The sequence below is a fragment of the Heteronotia binoei genome, chromosome 5 (assembly GCF_032191835.1).
Source record: "Heteronotia binoei isolate CCM8104 ecotype False Entrance Well chromosome 5, APGP_CSIRO_Hbin_v1, whole genome shotgun sequence".
Classification (NCBI taxonomy): Eukaryota; Metazoa; Chordata; class Lepidosauria; order Squamata; family Gekkonidae; genus Heteronotia; species Heteronotia binoei.
This window is the reverse complement of record NC_083227.1, coordinates 101,749,176-101,770,993: the sequence shown is the minus strand read 5'-3', so window position 1 is coordinate 101,770,993 and position 21,818 is coordinate 101,749,176. Positions and strand designations below refer to the sequence as shown.

Below are 21,818 nucleotides of genomic sequence, written 5' to 3'. Positions count from 1 at the left end.
ACAGCTCCCTATGGATATCCGGGCCCTACCTGGCTTGCTGACCTTTCGTAGGGCCTGCAAAATGGAGCTGTTCTGCCAGGTCTTTGGATGAGGCAGCAGGCATCTATTTATCGATCGGTTGCCCTCCTCTCTACTGCTCTGCTGCACTATTGTACTGTGATATTATATTGTGGTACTATTTTGTGCTATACCACCTTGCTGTCATGTCATCTTGCTGCACTTTGATGAATGTTGTAATTGTTTTTATTATGATTTTATTTCTATTTGCTGTATTTCTATCTGCTCTGAGCCCCCAATGGGGGAATGGGTGGACTATAAATAAACAAATAATAATAATAATAATATTTATAATATTTATATTATTTATAATTAATTATAATATTTATAATATTTATTTATAATATTTATATATCCCGTGGGAAGGGCGGGATATAAATTCTAAATTAAACAAACAAACAAATAAATAAATAATAATAATAATTACAGGAAAGAACATTTCTCTCCACAGTGAGGTGCTCCTTATTTCCTAGTAAATATCAGTGCTGCCGATGTTGGCTCAAGGATAAGCAGTACTTAAGCAGTCTTTCCCCCCCAGCTGATCTTTAGAAATCCAATGAAGTTTGGTAAAGTTTTGGTTTTAACCACCATTGAGAATTTAACATCTACTTGATTCTGTTATCTGTTAACTTTGTTCAGAATCACAATGCTAAGAATTATGCCTTTGTGAGGCAGGGCTGTTTATTTGGTCCAGGATGCAAATAACAGTACAATCTGTTTTGAGTGCCTGAGACAAAGTTTTGGGCTTCCACTTGCAGCAGCTAGCCGTGCCTCTTGGTAAACTATTTCTGTAACTAAGGGGACCTTCAAAAGAAGACTGTCATACAGCAAAATTAAGTGCATGTTCATTTTTGAAAAGAAGTTAAAATCACTACATAGAGCATACTGATATTTTGTGTTTGTTTAGAGTAGCTCCTTCCACCCCACAAATGATTTTGTAAGCCTCTTAACACAGAATTTCAGACTGCAGCAAAAACAAGACCAAACACAAAAGCAGCACAAATCTCAAATTCTCAGTCACTTTGAACACTTCAGGAAGTATCCTTCTTAATACACCAGCGATCAGTTTTGTAAGTTCTGTGCTTTAAGGTTTATAAATCCAGTAGCTGACAACAAAGTTAATAATGCCTAGTAATTAGTAATTACTACAGTTAGTAATGCCTACTGTTGATTATGACACTGCAAAGAAAGAAGAGGTCTACCTTTTTCTTTTGTGCCCAAGGAAGAAACGGGGACTGCAGAATGCAGACTCTTTGTACAATTTGAATAAACTATAAAATAGCCTGGGTTTTGTTCCGTTTTACATTTGAACTGTGTCAGGAACAAAACACATACCACAAAGCAAAAACAAAACTCAGCCCAATATGTCTGCTTGACATATACATTATGATGGTCCTTTCTGGATATGCATAAGTTCATTTTTTTAAAGTGTCTGCCAGCAATTGAACTAATACATGAGTCATATGCTGAATTCAAGAAGTGACACATTTGTATGAAGTCAAAACTAATACAATTGAGCTAATACATGAGTCATATGCTGAATTCAAGAAGTGACACATTTGTATGAAGTCAAAACTTTATTGTAAACCATTATTTAAATACACCACAACCGTCCATTTTAATTCAACACCATGTGTTAAACAATATGATCCAGACGGCATCATGATTTACATCTTTAACCTCATGGAGCATATTTCACCCTTATTTTTGAGCCACATACTTCTCATTTTAAATAAATGAAAACCCTTACTTATAAAGACAATCCCTTTCTTTAAAAAACAAGATACTGCAGTTTTACTTTGTAAAACCATAGTACTTTACGGTCATGTAACTGGAAACTTTAAAAGACTGGATGTATTGCAAGTCTCCGATGATCCAATGTGGCTGGATGCGTATGTGTGTTTTCACTACCACTTTTGCGCAGAAGCTGCAGCTCTGGGATTAGCCATGAACAAGGTGCACAGATTCCCAACCTTCAAAACAGAGAAGGTTAAGCCTGAACATCCTCCTGTCCCTCTCTCTCCCAGAAAGGCATAGATAAACAAAAAGTAATACAAAGCACATGCCTTTGAGGGAATGTATACAGAACACTTTGCATTGTTCTAGTTCGGTTCATAAGTCAACGAGTATGAGGTCTTTTCCCTGAAGAGAAGCTTGTAACACGATTTTGTTAACAACGTTAAGATAAAGCATTTCACTTAGACAGTCGAGGAAACATTAATGCGTTAAAGCCAGAAAATGAAGACTGCATAATGACCACAGGATTTCCAAAATAATCATGATGGGCACTTGATGTCATGATCAGCCAGTGAGGCAAATCCGCAACTACTTGATTTCTATGTCGTATCTATTTGGCAAGGAAAGCTACTACTCCTTTCAAACTCAGCAGTGTATTGTATAGTTATTTTGAGTGCCAAATGTAATAGACATTAGTCACCTTTTTTAAAAATGCAGACTGATGTACACCTTTTTGTGATGAGCTTTTTACATACCTAGCAGCTTGAGCAATCAAATGACTGCAACATTTGGGGGCAAAATTTATACTTTGCTCATCTTCCAAAAGTGTCAAGATGTTAACTCTCTGAAGAGTAAGCCAATACACTCTCATCTGTTTAACTGCAAGACAAAATGAAGCACTAAGTATTTTAAAAAGCAGAAAATCCTCAATTTTTCAGACTATATTTCTGTACTTTTTGGAATGGGTCGAACACAATTTAATAAACCCAACAGTTTACTAGAAAGTTGAGACAAAAAAATGACATATAATCCATTTTATATTTTTTTTACACAGTACGTAAGGTGGTGAGAGCCACTGACTTAGGTGGCTTTTTAAAAAATGAGATCAGTTCCTGGAGGATATGTCCATCGTCAATGACTATAAGAAAGAATAGTTATATAGGACCTCCATCTATAGACACAGTATATTTCTGACACTGTGAACAGAACAGAAGATAGCTATCCCTTTCATGCCCTGCTCAGTTGAACACAGCATGTCAGACTGCAGCAAAAACAGGAATCAGGTGACTCTGCATTCCTCTCTGATAGCACAAGGCTGCCAGAAGGAAGAAGAGGTAATGATTTCAGCCAGTTCCTTCATCTCACTGCAGACCCATGTACTGTGGCACATTTTGATCATAAGGGTCTCAAAGTCCTCAGAGTATAAGTGTGGACAGGCAGTCAGGAAAACAAAGGTGGGGGAGAGACTGGGAGAAATCTACACTACATGAAATTCACAAAGTCATTATTATTCATTAAGTACACAAGAGCCAAATTTGTGTGACTGAATATTTTTAAGTTTGTGATTTTGGCAAATAGTGCTTTATTTTGTCTTTATGCTACATGCCTAGAACAAATGCCTTCTGACATTGATACATTTTGATGAAAGCAAATAAGTGTATCTTTTTTTTTTTTAAACCATCCCTAAAACCTTGAATTAAGCTGCTGGAGAGCACCCAATACTATACCATACAATAGTCAATGAAAATAATTTATAACACAATTAAGGCTTTGGGGTTTTTTAAGCAACACCCTTCCTCACACATACACTGTCAAAAGACTAAAAACAGATATTTTTCATAACAGAAACAGAGGACAACATTAATAAAATAACCTTTTGGATTCAATCAATTATGTGCTATTAGAATAGCAGGCATCTCTACTTTCACTACCATCGCCAGTTCAAAACATTCCCCCTCCCAAATTTTAGCCCATTATACACCTGAACAAGTGTCCTCCTGACTTTCCAAAACTGCATCAACCATTCCTACACACTGAATCTCACAAACGTGTAACAGAACCTGCTTTAGTGTAAAATACTTGACAGAACAGTAATTCATACAATCAAATATTCTGTGAAAATGTAATAAGGGGATAACATTGATCAGGGACACTTCCCCCTCACAACAGAGGCTTTATGTGGTTTCAGTTAAACAAACATGGGCCCGCTCCCTTCTTTTTTCACCTGAACACCAACAAGTAACATATTGCAAGAACATATTGCAGCACAAAGTAACACCGGCCAGTAGATAACTCTGAAATGTAACACCCAGTAAAAAGTCTCACATGGGCAATAAGATAAATGAGGTCAACATTGCCAATGCTATATTGATGAGTATAAAGGGAACACCTTGGTGCTTATCTTTTAAGGCTGAACCACCCCAACACCAGCATCCAGTGTAACTTACCACAGTTAAGAACAACTACACATAAAAACTGTAAAAAAATTCTATCTCTGAAAAATTCAGAGCTTTTGTCAGTGAGTATGTTTTAAGGCTTGAAATATATAGTCTGATACCCAGATACCGTAAGTTACAGATGTGCTCCCCTCATTGTTTGAAAACCACTTTTGCTGTTTTATGCCATGTCAGAAGATTTAAATGAACATGGAAAACTGTCAGATGGCAACTGGCATCAAAATATAAACCAGTCACTTAAAGCTGGGTGTGAAATGAGCCCACTGAAAGATGTTTTCAAGTACCTTTGGATAGCTGAAGTCAGCAGGTGAATGTAATAATTTCAATATACCTCTACTTTACTCCAACTTAAAAGAAGCGTCAGCCAGATGGAGTTAGTTTGGTCTTGAGGAAACTGAGGAGTGAACAGTAGTGATTTTAGTGCACTTTGATAGTAGTCAACTGAATCATACTGAAGATGAGACCCAATCATCCCATAGGATGGGGCAGTATTACTATTCCTGCTACAACACCATTTGTAGTTGCTGGACACATGAAGGGCCAACTGTGCTATGTACTCTTCTGAGGAACTGTTCTTAAAAACAAAGGAATGTTGCTTCAGCTTTGAAGTAGCTGAGATGTGGGATCAGAAGACTTGCAAGTTTAAGAAACCAGTATTGTGTAAGCTTCTTAAATGTTCAACTGACAAACCACTGCAAATATTTGTTGCTTTTAGGCTAAAGTGCACCGGGCCAGGAATACTACCCACACTGCAGAACTGACCAGTGGTGTAATCCACTAAGCACTGCTACCACACAAATGCCTTTGGTTCAGTCAGGCTTGTACAGCATTTCAACACAAGGCTACATAGATCTAGTGGCTACCAGGCCATAATTCCCTTTGTTGCCATGTTATTCTCCTTTACATGATAAGAAAAAAATGGATACAAATTTTGCTGCAAATCTTTTGACCTATCAACTGCATGCAAAGGGCAATAGCGTCATTTTTCTTTGACAAAGAGAATCCTTAAATATCCCAGTATGAAAATATAACTTAAATATAAAAGTTGAACAGGGTAGAGAACACTTGGAAGAAAACAAAAATCTTTGTTCTGCCTATTAGTTCCATAGGTACCTTTAAGAAATAAACCCATACATAATCTTAAATTACAATTTGTATTCATAAAACTATTCTGCTCCAGGAATAAGTTGCAAAAAGCCAGTTTTAGTAATAAAACATACTGATTCAAATTTTGTTAATCCTGATGTCTCTTTTCCAAATCTCTTTAACTGCCTAATTCAGGAGCCATGGCTGAAACAGTGATGTTCCATGGTCTCTTCTGAGCTGTCACATCTAAATCCCGTTGTTGCCCAGAATTTTTCCACACCTGGTAAGACAACACACTTGCATATTTGGTCAGTGTTTCCATAGTGCAACTGAACAGGTACATTGTTCAACCTTCTGTATTCTGTTGACAGATCTTTCTTGAATCACTTTCCAGGCAATAGGTATATTGATGCAAAGTGAAAATCCACTGACCATGGAAAATCCTGTCATTAAAAACCTGCAATTTTACAGGCAACAGAATCTGTCATAAGAGCAGACCAAATCGATGCTTCTTTTTCTTAACAGACTTTAAATTAGTAAGTCTTCGAAGATCTTCTTCAACATCAGATTCTTCCATTTCATCATCTGCTGAAATTAAGATCTAGGGAAAGATGATGGTGAGTGATTAGAGACATTACATTTTTATTTCCCTTCCCACCCCTTGAAATATATTCGAAATCAAACTAAAAAAAAATCCTTAAAAGAGAACAACTGATAAAATGAGAAGTGTTTGATCAGCTAGGTCTTATTTTTAATTCTTTATTTAAAACATTTACTAGCTGACACTAAATTGTTCAGGGTGGTGAGAACCAGAGAGGATTGTGAGGAACTCCAAAGGGATCTGTTGAGGCTGGGTGAGTGGGCGTCAACGTGGCAGATGCGGTTCAATGTGGCCAAGTGCAAAGTAATGCACATTGGGGCCAAGAATCCCAGCTACAAATACAAGTTGATGGGTTGTGAACTGGCAGAGACTGACCAAGAGAGAGATCTTGGGGTCGTGGTAGATAACTCACTGAAAATGTCAAGACAGTGTGCATTTGCAATAAAAAAGGCCAACGCCATGCTGGGAATTATTAGGAAGGGAATTGAAAACAAATCAGCCAGTATCATAATGCCCCTGTATAAATCGATGGTGCGGTCTCATTTGGAGTACTGTGTGCAGTTCTGGTCGCCGCACCTCAAAAAGGATATTATAGCATTGGAGAAAGTCCAGAGAAGGGCAACTAGAATGATTAAAGGGCTGGAGCACTTTCCCTATGAAGAAAGGTTGAAACGCTTGGGACTCTTTAGCTTGGAGAAACGTCGACTGCGGGGTGACATGATAGAGGTTTACAAGATAATGCATGGGATGGAGAAAGTAGAGAAAGAAGTACTTTTCTCCCTTTCTCACAATACAAGAACTCGTGGGCATTCAATAAAATTGCTGAGCAGACAGGTTAAAACGGATAAAAGGAAGTACTTCTTCACCCAAAGGGTGATTAACATGTGGAATTCACTGCCACAGGAGGTGGTGGCGGCCACAAGTATAGCCACCTTCAAGAAGGGTTTAGATAAAAATATGGAGCACAGGTCCATCAGTGGCTATTAGCCACAGTGTATGTATGTATATAAAATTTTTTGCCACTGTGTGACACAGAGTGTTGGACTTGATGGGCCGTTGGCCTGATCCAACATGGCTTCTCTTATGTTCTTATGTTCTTATTTCTACCTTATAAAAACTCAAACATACTTACAATAAATAAAATAATAAAAACACTAGTTAAAATCAGTTATTTAAAGCTGCTGGCAAGCAGTCTACCACAGCCTCCTGAACTGGTGAAACCTCCAAAAAGATTGTAAGAACAGCCCCCAAGTAGAGCACATTGCAAAAGTCTAGATGTAACTAAGACACTGATCACTGTGGCTAAATCTGAGCCAAGAATAAGCAGGTTTTTTGTAGCAGAAACTCCTTTGCATATTAGGCCACACACCTCTGATGTAGCCAGTCCTCCTGGAGCTTACAGTAAGCCCTGTACTAAGAGTAAGTTCTTGGAGGATTGGCTACATCAGGGGTGTGTGGCCTAATATGCAAAGGAATTCTTGCTACAAAAAAAGCCCTGGGAATAAACACAGCTAGAGAACCAGCTCAAGCTGGTCAAAACCACTCCAAACCACAGCAGCTAAGTGGCCACTGTGTTGAACAGTTCTCCCAAGCTGCAAACCTGGTTTTCCAAGAGGAGTGTAATTCCATACAAGACAGTGGAGATCTCAAGTCCCTAGTCTGCCTTTCTACTAATGCAGAACAGCTCTCTCTTACCACAATTAAGTTTCAGCTTGTTCACCCCTATTACTGACTCCAAGCACTGGTTCAGATCATCAACAGAATCCCTGAAATTAGGTGAAAAAGAAAGGTAGAACTGGATATTATCTGCATATTGGTGATACTGTAGTCCCAAACGCCTGATGACCTCTCCTGGTGGCTTCATGTAGATATTAAATAGCATGGGGGATAATGAGAACAAACTCTGTATAACCCCATGGACAATGGCTTTGGGGCAAAACAGGAATCTTTTAGTGCTACCTCTTGGGACATGCTTCAACCCACCATAAATAGCCCCTTAGTCTAGTGTTGAGAAGTGGCCCAGGATTCCATGGTCTTAAAGTATCTTTTAACTATGTCTCTCACCATCTCTGTCAAGCCCGGCAGCTATCTCCCCTCCTATCTTGCTTGGTCCTAGCCACAGTAATCCATGCAATGGTCATCTCCAGACTAGACTACTGTAACTTGCTCTATGCTGGCCTACCCTTGAGTCTGATCCAGAATGCGTCCAGAATGCAGCAGCGCGAGTCCTGACAAGAACACCATGGACGGCACATATTCTACCTGTGCTGCGCCATAACCAAAGTCATAACCAAGACCTTGAATCTGCACCGGTTGAATGACCTTTAAGGCCTTGAGTGGTCTGGGACCAATGTATCTATGGGACCGCCTCCTCCACTATGTCCCTGGAAGGGCATTACGCTCCACTGGTCAAAATCTGTTGGTGATCCCTGGCCTGAAAGAGGCCTGGCTGTTCTCATCAAGGGCCAGGACTTTTTCAATCCTAGCCCCGACTTGGTGGAACACTCTGCCAGAAGACATGAGGGCCCTCCAGGATATTCTATAGTTTTTCAGGGCCTGCAAGGCAGAAATGTTCCACCAAGCCTTTGCATAAGGACAGTAACAGTTGCCATGTTGGCACCTTTTTCTCCCCACCCCTGATGTGATGCAATTACTGAATAATAGCACTTTAAAGATGCTATTATGAAAGGGGTTTGTAATCTCTTTCAATGTAACTGATTTTATTTATATTAATATATGTATTTATTTTAATGTTGTACATCGTCCAGAGCCTGACACTAGCCGGGATGGGACGATTAATCAAATAAATCATCATCATCATCATCAAACATGAAAAAGTTTTTGTCAGCTGATCTTTAGTTGCTTGGTAGCACAGAGAACTTTGAAAAGTTTTTAAAAACTATGGTCATGCCTGACAAATGGCCAACAAAAAGTTCTTAGCAGAAGCATGATTGAGTAAAGGTGTCAGAATGATACGGCACACGTACTTTTCAAGAGTGCCTCTATTCAAGAAAAATGGATTACCTGCTCTCTACGTACTGCCACCTTACACCAGAGCATATTAAGTCTCTTGCAAAGAGAATGGCCAGCTCCAGATGTCACCCATTATAGTACAACTCTTCACTTTTGTACATTCAACCTAGCACTGTAAACTGTTATTCATTATTAAGAGCAGCAAATTTTATTTTGTCTTCCGCTCCCAATCATCATGATTCTTAATTGCCTTCATGGTAGAGTCTTGCATTAAATGGATGATGGACCACAGTTTTCAAAACTTCTTTAAACTTTCAATGTGATGGTTGGAAAAAAAATGATAAAATGTGTCAGTGATTACAATAATAAAGAAAAGTAATGAAAATGTTATTAGTAACCAACTTTGGCAAAAGAACAGGGCAGATCTGTATGGGTTAGTCTAAGTAGCTGTGTTTTTAAAGGACAGAGATGGATAATTTTGTTTCATTAAAATGCTTGCACAGGGCCTAGAAGCAAGAAAGCTTCAGTAAAGGAAACTGAACTAACTCCAGGTATCAGAGAAAGAGAAAGAGATGCAGACCATGCGATGCTTCACAGTGCAAGACTGGCAATTTAACTGATCTCTTTCTGAGGGGGAGAATCCAACTGCACAAGATAGCACTAAATTCCATGTAAAAACCTGGAGTCACAGAAAACTAGCAGTAAATGATAAGCACATAAAGGACTTGAGTTATATTTAGAACTTGCCTCTGACTCAGATTCCTCATGTGAGGCTGCTCTCCTGTATCGAACTTTGCTTCCATTCCTCGAATCTAGTCCTCCTTCTTTCTCTTCAAGCTTAGCTTTCGTTTTCCCTTTCTTCATAAGGAAATTATCAACTACCCAGAACATTAATGCCTGTTACAAAAGAGAAGTCTATATTAGTGACATCTGTCATTTATTCTATGAGACAACAGAAAAAATTTAAAAGAAGTTTCATATTATTATAGTAAATCCTAGGGATGGGCATGAACCAAACTACAAAGCAAAATTGGACATGAATTTTGCCCTGTTTGTGGTTCACAGACCAAAGTTCATGATGGGTCTACTGTCACACACTTCCACAAATTTTTACAGCAGTTTGTGGATAGAGAAGAAAGCTGTTCTGTTCTCTGTGAAAGTTGCAAAAACAGCTGAGCAGCAGATAGGTGTTCTGTGCAGCTCAGCTGTTTGGGGCTATCTTGTGCTGCCCCTTTAAACTTTAAAGGGACTGTACAACAGCCTGAAACAGCTGAGTTCACTGTTTTCGATGGGGTTTGCAGGGCCACAAACTGGTTTGGTTCACAAATGAACCTCCCATTTGTGCCCAAACCTCCAGTTTGTGCCCATCCCTAATAATGCTACATAAAGTTATTTGGGTCACCAAAAGTGCTAAACTTCAATTACTAAACTTCAGTGTTCTTCTTAAAGTCAATATTTGGGGTGCTTGACATAAGCAGAACAGCAAAAGCAAACAAAGCACAAAGAGTAACTAAATTAGTTAAAAGAGCTCTCAAAATGACTTTTGAGCCTCGTATTACACTCTGGAGTCATGCTCAGATTAAGGCTGGGATCCAATGGAGTTTCTGCAGGCAGAAGAATCCCCCTCCCTGAGCATACTTTTCTCATCCCTCTCTCCCATTGCAAACCAAATTATTCCCAAAACAGCCCTGTTCCCCCAGGTTCAGCATTTTAAGGGGCATTTTAGGCTGCAGAAGCAGAAGAAAAAGTGATGTCAAGTGGGTAGAATTCCTTCTGCCTAAAAAAGCATTGCAGTGGATCCAAGCAAATTATATCTTGTTTAGAATTACCATGTTGATCTTTCATGTTTCTCATTCAGCAACAGTTAGGAAATCCTTCAAATGTTTTATGCACCAATATATTCTTCAATATCCTCATATAGTTAGCTTATTTCCCCTGCTACTGAACAAATGACCACCATCATGCTCAGATTTTACTTGCTAATACAGTGACAAAGTGGGTCCAGAATATATGATGAAATCTCTCACTATGGCCTCCTGTGTATATTGGAGGGCAATAGTCTCACAGTTGTCAGACCTCCTTCTAGACTTAACTCAAGAGTTATTTATTAAAACATTTACATTCCTTCTTTCCTCATGGTTCAAGGATGCTTACAGTAATAGTTCAATATAATGTCAATCTAAAAGCAAAAATAATTAACAACCCCCCTAAACTCTCCCACCTTAAAAGATGTCTGCCAATTCAGACTCCTTCAAAAGCCCTGGCGAACAGGCAGGCCTTGCAATGCTTCCTGAAGTTCTCCAAGAGGGGGTCTCCCTCACCTCTTCAGAGCAAGAGTGAAAACAGCTTGGGCTATGGTTGATGCTAGATGGACCACCCTAAGTGGTGAGATAGCCAACAGATGGCTGCCTGATTACTGTAGTCGGTGCACAGGGACATAAAGAAGGAGGCAGTCCTTCAAATACACAGGTCCCAAGTCATGAAGGGATTTATAGGTCATAATGAACAAAATCAAAATATTGATTTGATTTTGACCTAGTCAGCTTTTGCTATGGCACAAAATTAGCTCCTGTGAATCCCATTAGATTTCTACAATTGACATTTCCCAAATCCACACACAGGACTTAACAGGATTAATGTTGACATCAAATAAGTATTTAAAGCATTAATATAGTTTTAAAAGACCATGCAATAAGTGCAATGTTCATGTATTCACGGGCAAAATAGCCAATGTTCTAAAATTTTAAACCTTTGTATAGCCATTTAACACAATAAAAAAAGAGTTTGGAAAATCCATCCTAAATCATACTAGTTTCTCAGATTCTATGATACCACATTTGCAGTGTAATCATCCCAGATTGTGTGATCTGTGAAGGCCACTACTTGTGCTTTGGATCCTTGCCCATCCTAGCTGATAAATTATGTACATCATGTCCTCTATTTTTAAAAAAAAAATTCCTTTGGAGACTAGGGATGGGCATGGACTGGACTATAAACCAAATTTTCCCACAGACCAGGGTGTGGTCTGTGAGCCTAGTACATACACCTACCACCATGGACTTCCATAGACCATTCCAGGAGGTCTGTGGGTCCATGTGGGGCTTGCAAAAGATGCACAGCACACGTGTGAAGACTGAGCAGTGTTGTCACCCATTTCCCGGTGGTTGAACTCACCACTTGGCCTTCACTCACACACTGCCCAGCTTTGCAAAATATGCAGCATGTGCGAGAAGGTCAAGCAGTGAGTTCACACACCCAAATGTGGGTGAACTTCCCAGCTTGGCCTTCATTTGTGCACCACCCAGCTTTGCAAAAGCCACCCAGTTTTACAAAAACTGAGCAGCATGAAAGTTCTGGGTGGGTGAACTTGCTGCTTGGCCTTCATTCTCATGCTGTGAAACTTTGCAAAGTCCATTTAAAATTTAAATGGCTCTTGCAAAGAGACCAAGAGATTACTTCACCCACTTCTGGTTCACCAGAAAGTGGACCAGAAATGAGTGGAGCTGCTGCTTGGGCATCATGGTCCAAACGGACCTATCCAGTCCATGTAACATGATGGTTCGTGGTCCATGAGTCCCACAGACCAATAGACCACCATTTTTCTGGGCTGTGTCGATCCCTAATGGAGACAGTCTAATCAACTGGACTAGTCAAAAACAGACTCTAGTTTCCAAGTGAACAACCGAGGCAAAATATGCATGTGCATTAAATATCTGCGGTGAACTTGAATGGATTATTATTCTATTGATAGACTTTGGGACAGAAGAACCTACACCAGTAACCATGTTTGAAGACAACAAAGCATGTATCAACTTATCCAAGGGTGAAAGCATCAAAGGCAAAAGCATGTATATCGTTATCAGATACCGAGCTGTGAGAGAAATGCAGCAAAAAGGACTGATTAAGATAAAGTACTGTCCTACACAAGAGATGGCTGCTGACATCTTAACCAAATCACTTACTAAGTTCAAGTGTGTGCACAATAACTGAACCTTCATGACTCCAGTGCATGAGTTTGAGAAGGAGTGTTGGGCTATGTGAACAAGTTCCTTTCCTGATGTCATGAAAGAACAGCTCCCAGAGGAGGTGCGGGCCCTGCGGAACTTAGACCAGTTCTGCAGGGCCTGCAAGACCGCCCTCTTCAGACAGGCGTTTACTAATGATTGTACTAATGTTTATGGCTAGATTAATAATACTTACCGCCACTGTTAGTTTAGGAATGTTTTAATTACTGATTGGTTTTAATGTGATTTTAATGTTTTATTATTGTATTGTTCATTTTAAATGTTGTGAGCCGCCCTGAGCCTGCTTCGGCAGGGGAGGGCGGGATATAAATAAAATTTTACATTACATTACATTACATTACTTATACATGCTAATTTCCCAGTCAGTTTGCTTAGAGCCAACAGAAGAGTCTGTACATATCACCCACCAGAACAGAGGTGACAATATGCATGAGCTGGTATTGGAATTGGTACTGGTTAATTACTAGATTTGAAGATGTCCTGGGGTGGAGGCTTAGAAAAGTTTTACTGCCTTAATTCTTACTCTCCTGCATAGGGCACAGACACAAGGTAAAAGTTACAGAGACAAGATGTAGATTAGTCAGCTAGACAGGATGTTTATTCTGAACTCCTAGTTCCCTTTTCCCATAAGTAATCAGTAAACTTTATTATGTGTGTGGAGTTCTTCTTTTGCTCTGTTACATTTAAATACCAAACACTGTCCCATCTTGTTGATTTTATTGACTTACTCTGTGTAATCTGCCTCGAGTCTCAGTGAAAAAGGCAGACTAAACAAAAATAATGAATAAAATAATAAACAGCATGAATATTCAGAAAACATTCATTTATACCAACATTTACAAAGAAGGGGACTATCAGCATGACAATAGCTAGCTCCAACTCAGGGTTCTCTATTGGATTCAACAAAGCTACCTGCAAAAGAAAAAGGAACACATTAAGATCATACAATGACATATTATTTACACCATAACTGGTTTACTAACATGAAGAGTATATTCATTTAACCACAATGTTTTTCACATTAAAATTGACTATGTGGTATGTGAGGCTCAGACACTTCTAAAAATATTCTCCCTATCAGGGCTCTTTTTCTAGCAGGAGCTCCTCTGCATATTAGGCCATGCCCCCTGATGTAGCCAATCCTCCTGGAGCTTACAGTAGGCCCTGTACTAAGAGCCCTGTAAGCTCTTGGGGGATTGGCTACATCAGGGGTGTGTGGCCTAATATGCAGAGGAGCTCCTGCTAGAAAAAGAGCCCTGCTCCCTATTATCTAAAGACTACACTGAACATTAAAAATATCCTGAAAATGTCTCACTTCAAACCACAGTTATAAAACAGCACCAGACATAATCAACAGATTGGTTTTAAAATTCACTGCTGGTTTTCAAAGCCTTGAAGAGTGTAATCCTGGACCTGCTCTTCAAATATGAACAATGATAGACACCAACTATGTTGAAAGTATGTTAGATTACAATCTGGGAGGCCCAGGTTCAAATCCCTACTTTGCCATAAAAGTTTCCAGGGTGACTTTGGCCCAGTCACACTCAGGCTAACCTTTAAAGTGTTTTGTGAGGATAAAATTGAGGAGAAGAGAACACTGTAAACCTATCTGGGTTCTCACTGGGGTATATATAAAGTTAAAAAACAACAACAACAAAACCTTGGCAGATAGCTTACATTGTAAGCAGACCTCTATAAGGATGGTGCCAAAAATGGAAGTAGAAAGGTTGTTAACTTGTGACTGAGATGAGATCTCCAGGTGGGAAGGGAATAAACACTGGGGGACAGATTTGGTTTGATCTGTGACATGCGGATTTGAGGCAAACAGATTTAATTATGCTGTACGGACTTTTTAACTTATTGGTGGGGAATGCACATGTGGGCATAGTTCTTCTGCTGGCAGAATGCCAATGTAGTAGCAGCCTTTTGCCACGATAGAGATACTGATTAATCACCAAGAAGCTTTCACTGATTGTCTAACAGCCAGATACTGGGCAGGCTCAGCTTCTCTTTGGAATGGCTGTTTTCCCAAGCAAGAATGAGAACATCAGGTACAGTCCTGCCAGCTGACTCTCCTGTATTTGTTGTGCCAATGGACTAATGCTTGATTACTGGCTCATGCAAACACAACAGGAAGAAAAGCTGATCCCATCACTAGAGGTGGGGAGGAGAAAAAAAATACAAACCCAAATGGAGCCTGATGGTATTGTATGGTAAATGCAATGTTTTGGTAAAGTGCAGGCAGCACAGCATGAGATCTGGTAATAGTTATAGGAGGCCCTGTCACTTGGTACCATATACCATCTAAGAGTATTTACCCCTATTGTGACACGTCCAGACGTATACAAGTTTTCATACCCATAGCAGCCTTACTACTTCCTGTCATACAGTGATGAGCACTGAGGAGGCAAGCCTCTTTGGGAATCCTGAAATCCTATAGAGTGAATGAAATGTTGGTGGGACTGAGAAAAGAGCAGTATTCTCTATTTCACCCTTTGAGGATGAGTGGATGTAAAAGGAAACATGGAAAAGTAAAATGAAGGAGAAAGGATATAACTATTCCCGAACAGGCTCAATATTAACCTTACTCAGATTAGGAACAAGGATTGTAACTTCTAATGGAACACCTGATGAAGCCCTGTTAAAGGAACTGAAGCAGTGGGAATTACAGGATGGTAAAGCTACAGACATGCAGCCTGGAATTAATAATGGACTTTCATGCCTTTAATGGGCTGCCCAACATAGTTATAAATCACTTGCTGACGTAATTGTTGACCACTGTTCTAAGGGATGCTGTGAAAGACCCGATCAACCTTTTGGATATCATTATAAGTTAATTGACAAGGTTTTCAGTGTCCCTTTGGCATTTCCCCCCTACTATTTTTAGAAGTGCAACCACTATCATAAGAACATAAGAAAAGCCGTGTTAGAATAGGCCAATGGCCCATTCAGTTCAACACTCTGTGTCACACAGTGGCCAAAATTGTTTTATATATATATATATATATATATATATATATATATATATATATATATATATATATATATATACACACACACACACACACTGTGGCTAATAGCCACTGATGGACCTCTGCTCTATATTTTTATCTAACCCCCTCTTGAAGCTGGCTATGCTTGTAGCTGCTACCACCTCCTGTGGCAGTGAATTCCACATGTTAATCACCCTTTGGGTGAAGAAGTACCTCCTTTTGTCCATTCTAACCCGACTGCTCAGCAATTTCATCGAATGTCCACGAGTTTTTGTATTGTGAGAAAGGGAGAAAAGTACTTCTTTCTCTACCTTCTCCATCCCATGCATAATCTTGTAAACCTCTATCATGTCACCCCGCAGTCGACGTTTCTCCAAGCTAAAAAGCCCCAAGCGTTTTAACCTTTCTTCATAGGGAAAGTGTTCCAAACTTTTAATCATTCTAGTTGCCCTTTTCTGCACTTTTTCCAATGCTATAATATCCTTTTTGAGGTGCGGTGACCAGAATTGCACACAGTATTCCAAATGAGACCGCACCATCGATTTATACAGAGGCATTATGATACCGGCTGATTTGTTTTCAATCCCTTTTTAATAATTCCCAGCATGGCATTGGCCGTTTTTATTGCAATCGCACACTGTCTTGACATTTTCAGTGAGTTATCTACCATGACCCCAAGATCCCTCTCTTGGTCAGTGTCTCTGCCAGTTCACACCCCATCAACTTATATTTGTAGCTGGGATTCTTGGCCCCAATGTGCATTACTTTGCACTTGGCCACACTGAACCTCATCTGCCACGTTGATGCCCACTCACCCAGCCTCAACAGATCCCTTTGGAGTTCCTCACAATCCTCTCTGGTTCTCATCACCCTGAACAATTTAGTGTCATCCGCAAACTTGGCCACTTCACTGCTTACTCTCAACTCCAAATCATTTATGAACAAGTTAAAGAGCATGGGACACAGTACTGAGCCCTACGGCACTCCACTGCTTACCGTCCTCCACTGCAAAGACTGCCCATTTATACTCACTCTCTGCTTCCTATTAATTAGCCAGTTTTTGATCCACAAGAGGACCTGTCCTTTTATTCCATGACTCTCGAGCTTACTAAGGAGCCTTTGATGAGGAACTTTATCAAAAGCTTTCTGGAAGTCAAGGTAAACAATATCTATCAGGTCTCCTTTGTCTACATGTTTGTTCACCCCCTCAAAAAAATGCAACAGGTTAGTGAGGCAAGATCTTCCCTTACAAAACCCATGCTGAGTCTTCCTCAATAACTCGTGTTCATCAATGTGCCTACTCATTCTGTCCTTGATAATGGTTTCTACCAACTTTCCCGATATTGAAGTCAGACTGACTGGCCTGTAGTTTCCCGGATCTCCTCTGGAACCCTTTTTAAAGATGGGGATGACATTTGCTACCTTCCAGTCCTCAGGAACAGAGGCAGATTTCAATGAAAGATTACATATTTTTGTCAGAAGATCCACAAGTTCAACTTTGAGTTCTTTCAGAACTCTTGGATTTATGCCATCCGGACCTGGTGACTTATTAGTTTTTAATTCGTCTATCAGTTGTAGGACCTCCTCTCTTTTGTCACCTCAATCTGACTCAGGTCTTTCAACACCCCTTCCAATATAAGTGGTTCTGGAGCAGGCAAACACTTCTCATCTTCTACAGTGAAGACGGAGGCAAAAAATGCATTCAGTTTCTCAGCCATTTCTCTATCTTCCTTCAGTAATCCTTTGACCCCTTGGTCATCCAAGGGCCCCACTGCCTCCCTGGCTGGCTTCTTGCTTCTAATATATTTGAAGAAACTTTTATTGTTGGTCTTTATGGTTTTTTTCAATATGCTCCTCATAGTCCCTTTTTGCCTGCCTGATCACAGTCTTGCATTTGATTTGCCACATACTGTGCTCCCTTTTATTAATCTCATTTGGACAAGCTTTCCACCGCTTAAAGGAGTCCTTCTTACCTTTTACAGCTGCCATTACTTTGTTAACCATGCAGGCCTTTTCGTAAACCTTTTTTGTGCCTTTCCTAACTTGTGGTATATATTTTATCTGAGCTTCCAGGATTGTAGTTTTAAATAGCCTCCAAGCTTCCCCAAGGGTTTTGACTTTATTTACCTTTCTTTTCAGTTTCCTCTTCACATGCCTCCTCATCTCAGAGAATTTACCCCTTTTAAAGTTAAACGTGGTCTTGCTGGTCTTTCCAGACATTAAAACACATGTGCTACTAGTATAAATCGAAACTCATGGAGCCATATGTCAAGTTTGCCTGTTGCTAAAGATACTCTAATAGAGCACAGTAACATCTTGCAGATTTCATATTTTCAATGGTAGCAGAGTATTAAATTATAGTTTGAAGGACTTAAATGAAAACGAAAATGAAAACTTTGCCAAAGGAAGATTGCAAATCTGCTTATGTCAACCATTTAGAATGTACAGATTTTTTGTATGAATATGCTTGATACCCCAAATGAAAACACAGCAAAATTAACAGGCTTCAACAATTAAAAGCAAACATCAAAACAAAACCCAAGTATAAAAGTTTATTAGAAATAGGCAAAAGTTTTTAAAATGTGGGTATTAGAATAGATGTTTGGCTGAGGAAATACTTCTATCAAAAATAAATATAAATTTTTATACTGGGGTTACTGGATAAATTGAAGCAGGTGAATGTTGTGCTTTTAGAAAGGTACAGACACGATGTGTTGCAGCAAATATCTCTGATCTAATAATATTTTTTAAATGAACACAAATACTGACATTTGAAGCCTGACATTTACTGTAATATAAACATAGTGTACTAAAGATAATTCAGTGGGGCAAAAGAAAGTATCAACATGTGGTTAATCAAGCCCTGATAATGCAAAAGTATTTTACAGATGACAGTTAGTGATGGCTTAGCCACCATGACATTATTGTCCATTTTTGACAATCTTTCTGAAGTAAAGCTCTTACTTAGTAGCATGCATTGCGGTATATTTACACTTTTCTCCATAATTAAAAAACATGCATTAAGGACACTAACCTCTTTCCATTGAGGTATTAGGAGGACTATAATGATTATTGTTTTCTCAAACATCATGATCACTATGTACAAAGCACACTGGCCCACCCAAGCACTGCACTGCAGCGGGTCACCTACAAAAGAATACACAAATAATTAGAATAGATATTTGGTAGGCAAAACATCACTACACTGAAATAAATTCCAAAACACCACCAAGCATAATAAACAAAAGTGTTGATCAAAAGGCAACATTTATCCCTCTTCAATCTTAAGCAATCCATGCTCCACCATGACAGCTCTGATCATCTGAGCAGGGACTTCTGCAGATACTATCCTGCAAATGGGCAAAACTAATAACCACCCAGACTCATGCATTCTGTGTCGTGGTCCCTGCCTTATGGAATGGCCTGCCAGATGAGGTCAAAAAGGCTTCCACTCTCCTGGCTTTCTTTAAACTTTGTGAAATGGAATCATTCAGAAGGACCTGTTTATACAGCTAAAAGGGCTGTACTATAATGGAATAGTTCAGAAAGATTGTTTGGTAAAGGGATAGGGCCTGTGTATAGTATATAATGTTGGGATAGGGACTATGTACAGATTATCTTGCTCACAGTATGATTCCATAGACCAGGGGTGGCCAACGGTAGCTCTCCAGATGTTTTTTACCTACAACTCCCATCAGCCCCAGCCAGCATGGCCAATGGCTGGGGCTGATGGGAGTTGTAGGCAAAAAATATCTGGAGAGCTACCATTGGCCACTCCTGCCATAGACTAACCACATCCATAATGACTCATAAAGAGTTACGTCAAAGACTTCTAGGGTATGACAAGATCAGACAGTCTATGAAGGGCTTACTACAAGTTCATCATAGAAGTCATGGATGGGTCTCCATGTCATGTAGTTTGTCCTGCAAAGTCCACAACTTTTGCCTGCCCAGAAGGATCCACTAAACCCCTCACTGACTGATCCTCACAGGATGTCACTATGTTAGTTTCACCTCAAACATTTGCATGCCTCCTTTCCCCAGCAGGGATCAGAATAAAGATCCTGGGTGGGCAGGGAGTCATCTGGGTAGTGGCTGATAATAAGCCTGGATTCACTAAAAAAACAAACAAAAAACAAAACAAAACACTGCATTTATGATATATGTACCTCTCATGGCAATTTTAGCTAGCATACCTTCAGGACTAGGCTAAGTGCCTTGCTGAAACCTTTTATATGCTAGTAACTTTCAGCAAGTCATACAAACTTGTCTACAATCCTATGCAATTTTAATTGGGAGTAAGCCCCACTGAACTCCATGAGACTTTCTTTGAAGGATACTTTCATAGGATCACACTGCAGAGTTACTTCTAGCTAAATAAGAAAATTAAATTGATGTCACATATAGCACAATTCATTTTGTCTGCAACTAATTTTGCTCTGGGTGCTCATAAATTGTTTCACTGGCTTGACTATCTTCCAAGGTACAGAAGGCAAGTTAAAAGGCCTGTAATTTCCTTTAGGACAGACATTGTTTTTGCTTTTGTCTAGAATTCTAGGACAATACCAATTACTAAGATATATTAACTATACTTCAATGATTATATTTATATTGCTATTTATAATGAAGTAGCCGAAGTCATTGTAGGATTCGTGTGTGTTGCTAATCATGAACGAATGAAAGAGGCTATTTTCTAGATAAGGAACTATGCTCCCCAGAATATGTCAGAGAAGTAAATAATAAAATTTAGGGAGCTGAAAGTTCTTTCTTATACACACATACAGGAATGCAGAATGAAGCACCAATAACAAGATGAGTCTTCTAAAAACCTGCAACACAATATGATTTGCTCTATGGCCTTCAACATGCAGTGTCAGTGCATCTAGAATGCTGGTATTCTTTTTATATTTCACTGCCCACTTTCAAGTTAATTTTATGGTATCTTCAAATAAAGAGTAACAGCTGAGCCTGGGAACTGTGCAATGGAAAGTCAAATACTTTTAAACAGCTGTAATGCAGAATGGACCCTGGCCATTTCCTTTTCTGGCAAGACTTTGAAAGACATACACCAGATATTTTATTTGCTAGTCTTAATGTTTATAATATACTTCTTATACTGATGCCATAACTCTTAAGCACTCAACACTCTGAAGTCTGAAAGTTCTCTATAAAAGCAGCTTTAATTAAATCTGTAAACCCCCACCCCCACATCTTAGAATAATTATATTAATTATAGAGCATTAAAATCTTTTCTGTTAATTATAAGGCATGAAAATCTTTTCAGGATTTGACTCCAAACTCTCTCTCAGTCAAGATTTCGAACTGGTATATTACATCTGTTTTTCAGTATGATATATGCTCATGTTTTTCACTATTTGCAAATGTGCTGTTGTCATAGCTCAAAGGCTGAGAAATTTCAATATGTAAAATTTAAAGTTACTCTGTGTGGCTTTCACTTCCTCTGTAAAACCATGATAGATTCAGTCTTCAAACTCTTCTATTGCTTTTCCTTATTTAAAATGATTACAAAGTTGTCAGGCTAAGGCTATAACCCTGCAAACACACAAGAAGTAGGTCCCACATAATATAACTGGACTTATTTTCTAGTAAATAAGGATTGGGCCATAAATCTGACTTTGCAAGTATCTATACTCCACTGCTAGCTACTACATTATGCAGCCTCTTATTACTGAATATGCTACAAACAAAATATTGCACAACATCTTCAGAAGTACAAAATTGCTTCATCCACAGATTAATCAAGTTCTCCATGGAAGTTATGTACACACAATAAATTACTCTGTGGCCTATGCATCTTTTGTTTTGAGTGATCAAGAGAGATAAAGAAAAATGTTAGCAACTTGGAAATTTAAGAACATTTCAGTTAATC

General features: G+C 39.2%; 1 protein-coding gene across 1 annotated transcript in view; it reads right to left on the bottom strand.

Annotated features, from left to right (window-relative positions):
• The window catches only part of LOC132572637 (store-operated calcium entry regulator STIMATE-like), an 87,511-nt gene that overhangs the window by 30,012 nt on the left and 35,681 nt on the right, over nucleotides 1–21,818 (bottom strand). The window contains exons 5-8 of the mRNA XM_060239927.1: nucleotides 18,963–19,075; nucleotides 13,770–13,847; nucleotides 9,658–9,807; nucleotides 5,831–5,937 (exon numbers count right to left, since the gene is read on the bottom strand). Of these exons, the coding sequence (XP_060095910.1) occupies nucleotides 5,831–5,937; nucleotides 9,658–9,807; nucleotides 13,770–13,847; nucleotides 18,963–19,075 (448 nt within the window). The remainder of the gene's footprint in view (nucleotides 1–5,830; nucleotides 5,938–9,657; nucleotides 9,808–13,769; nucleotides 13,848–18,962; nucleotides 19,076–21,818) is intronic.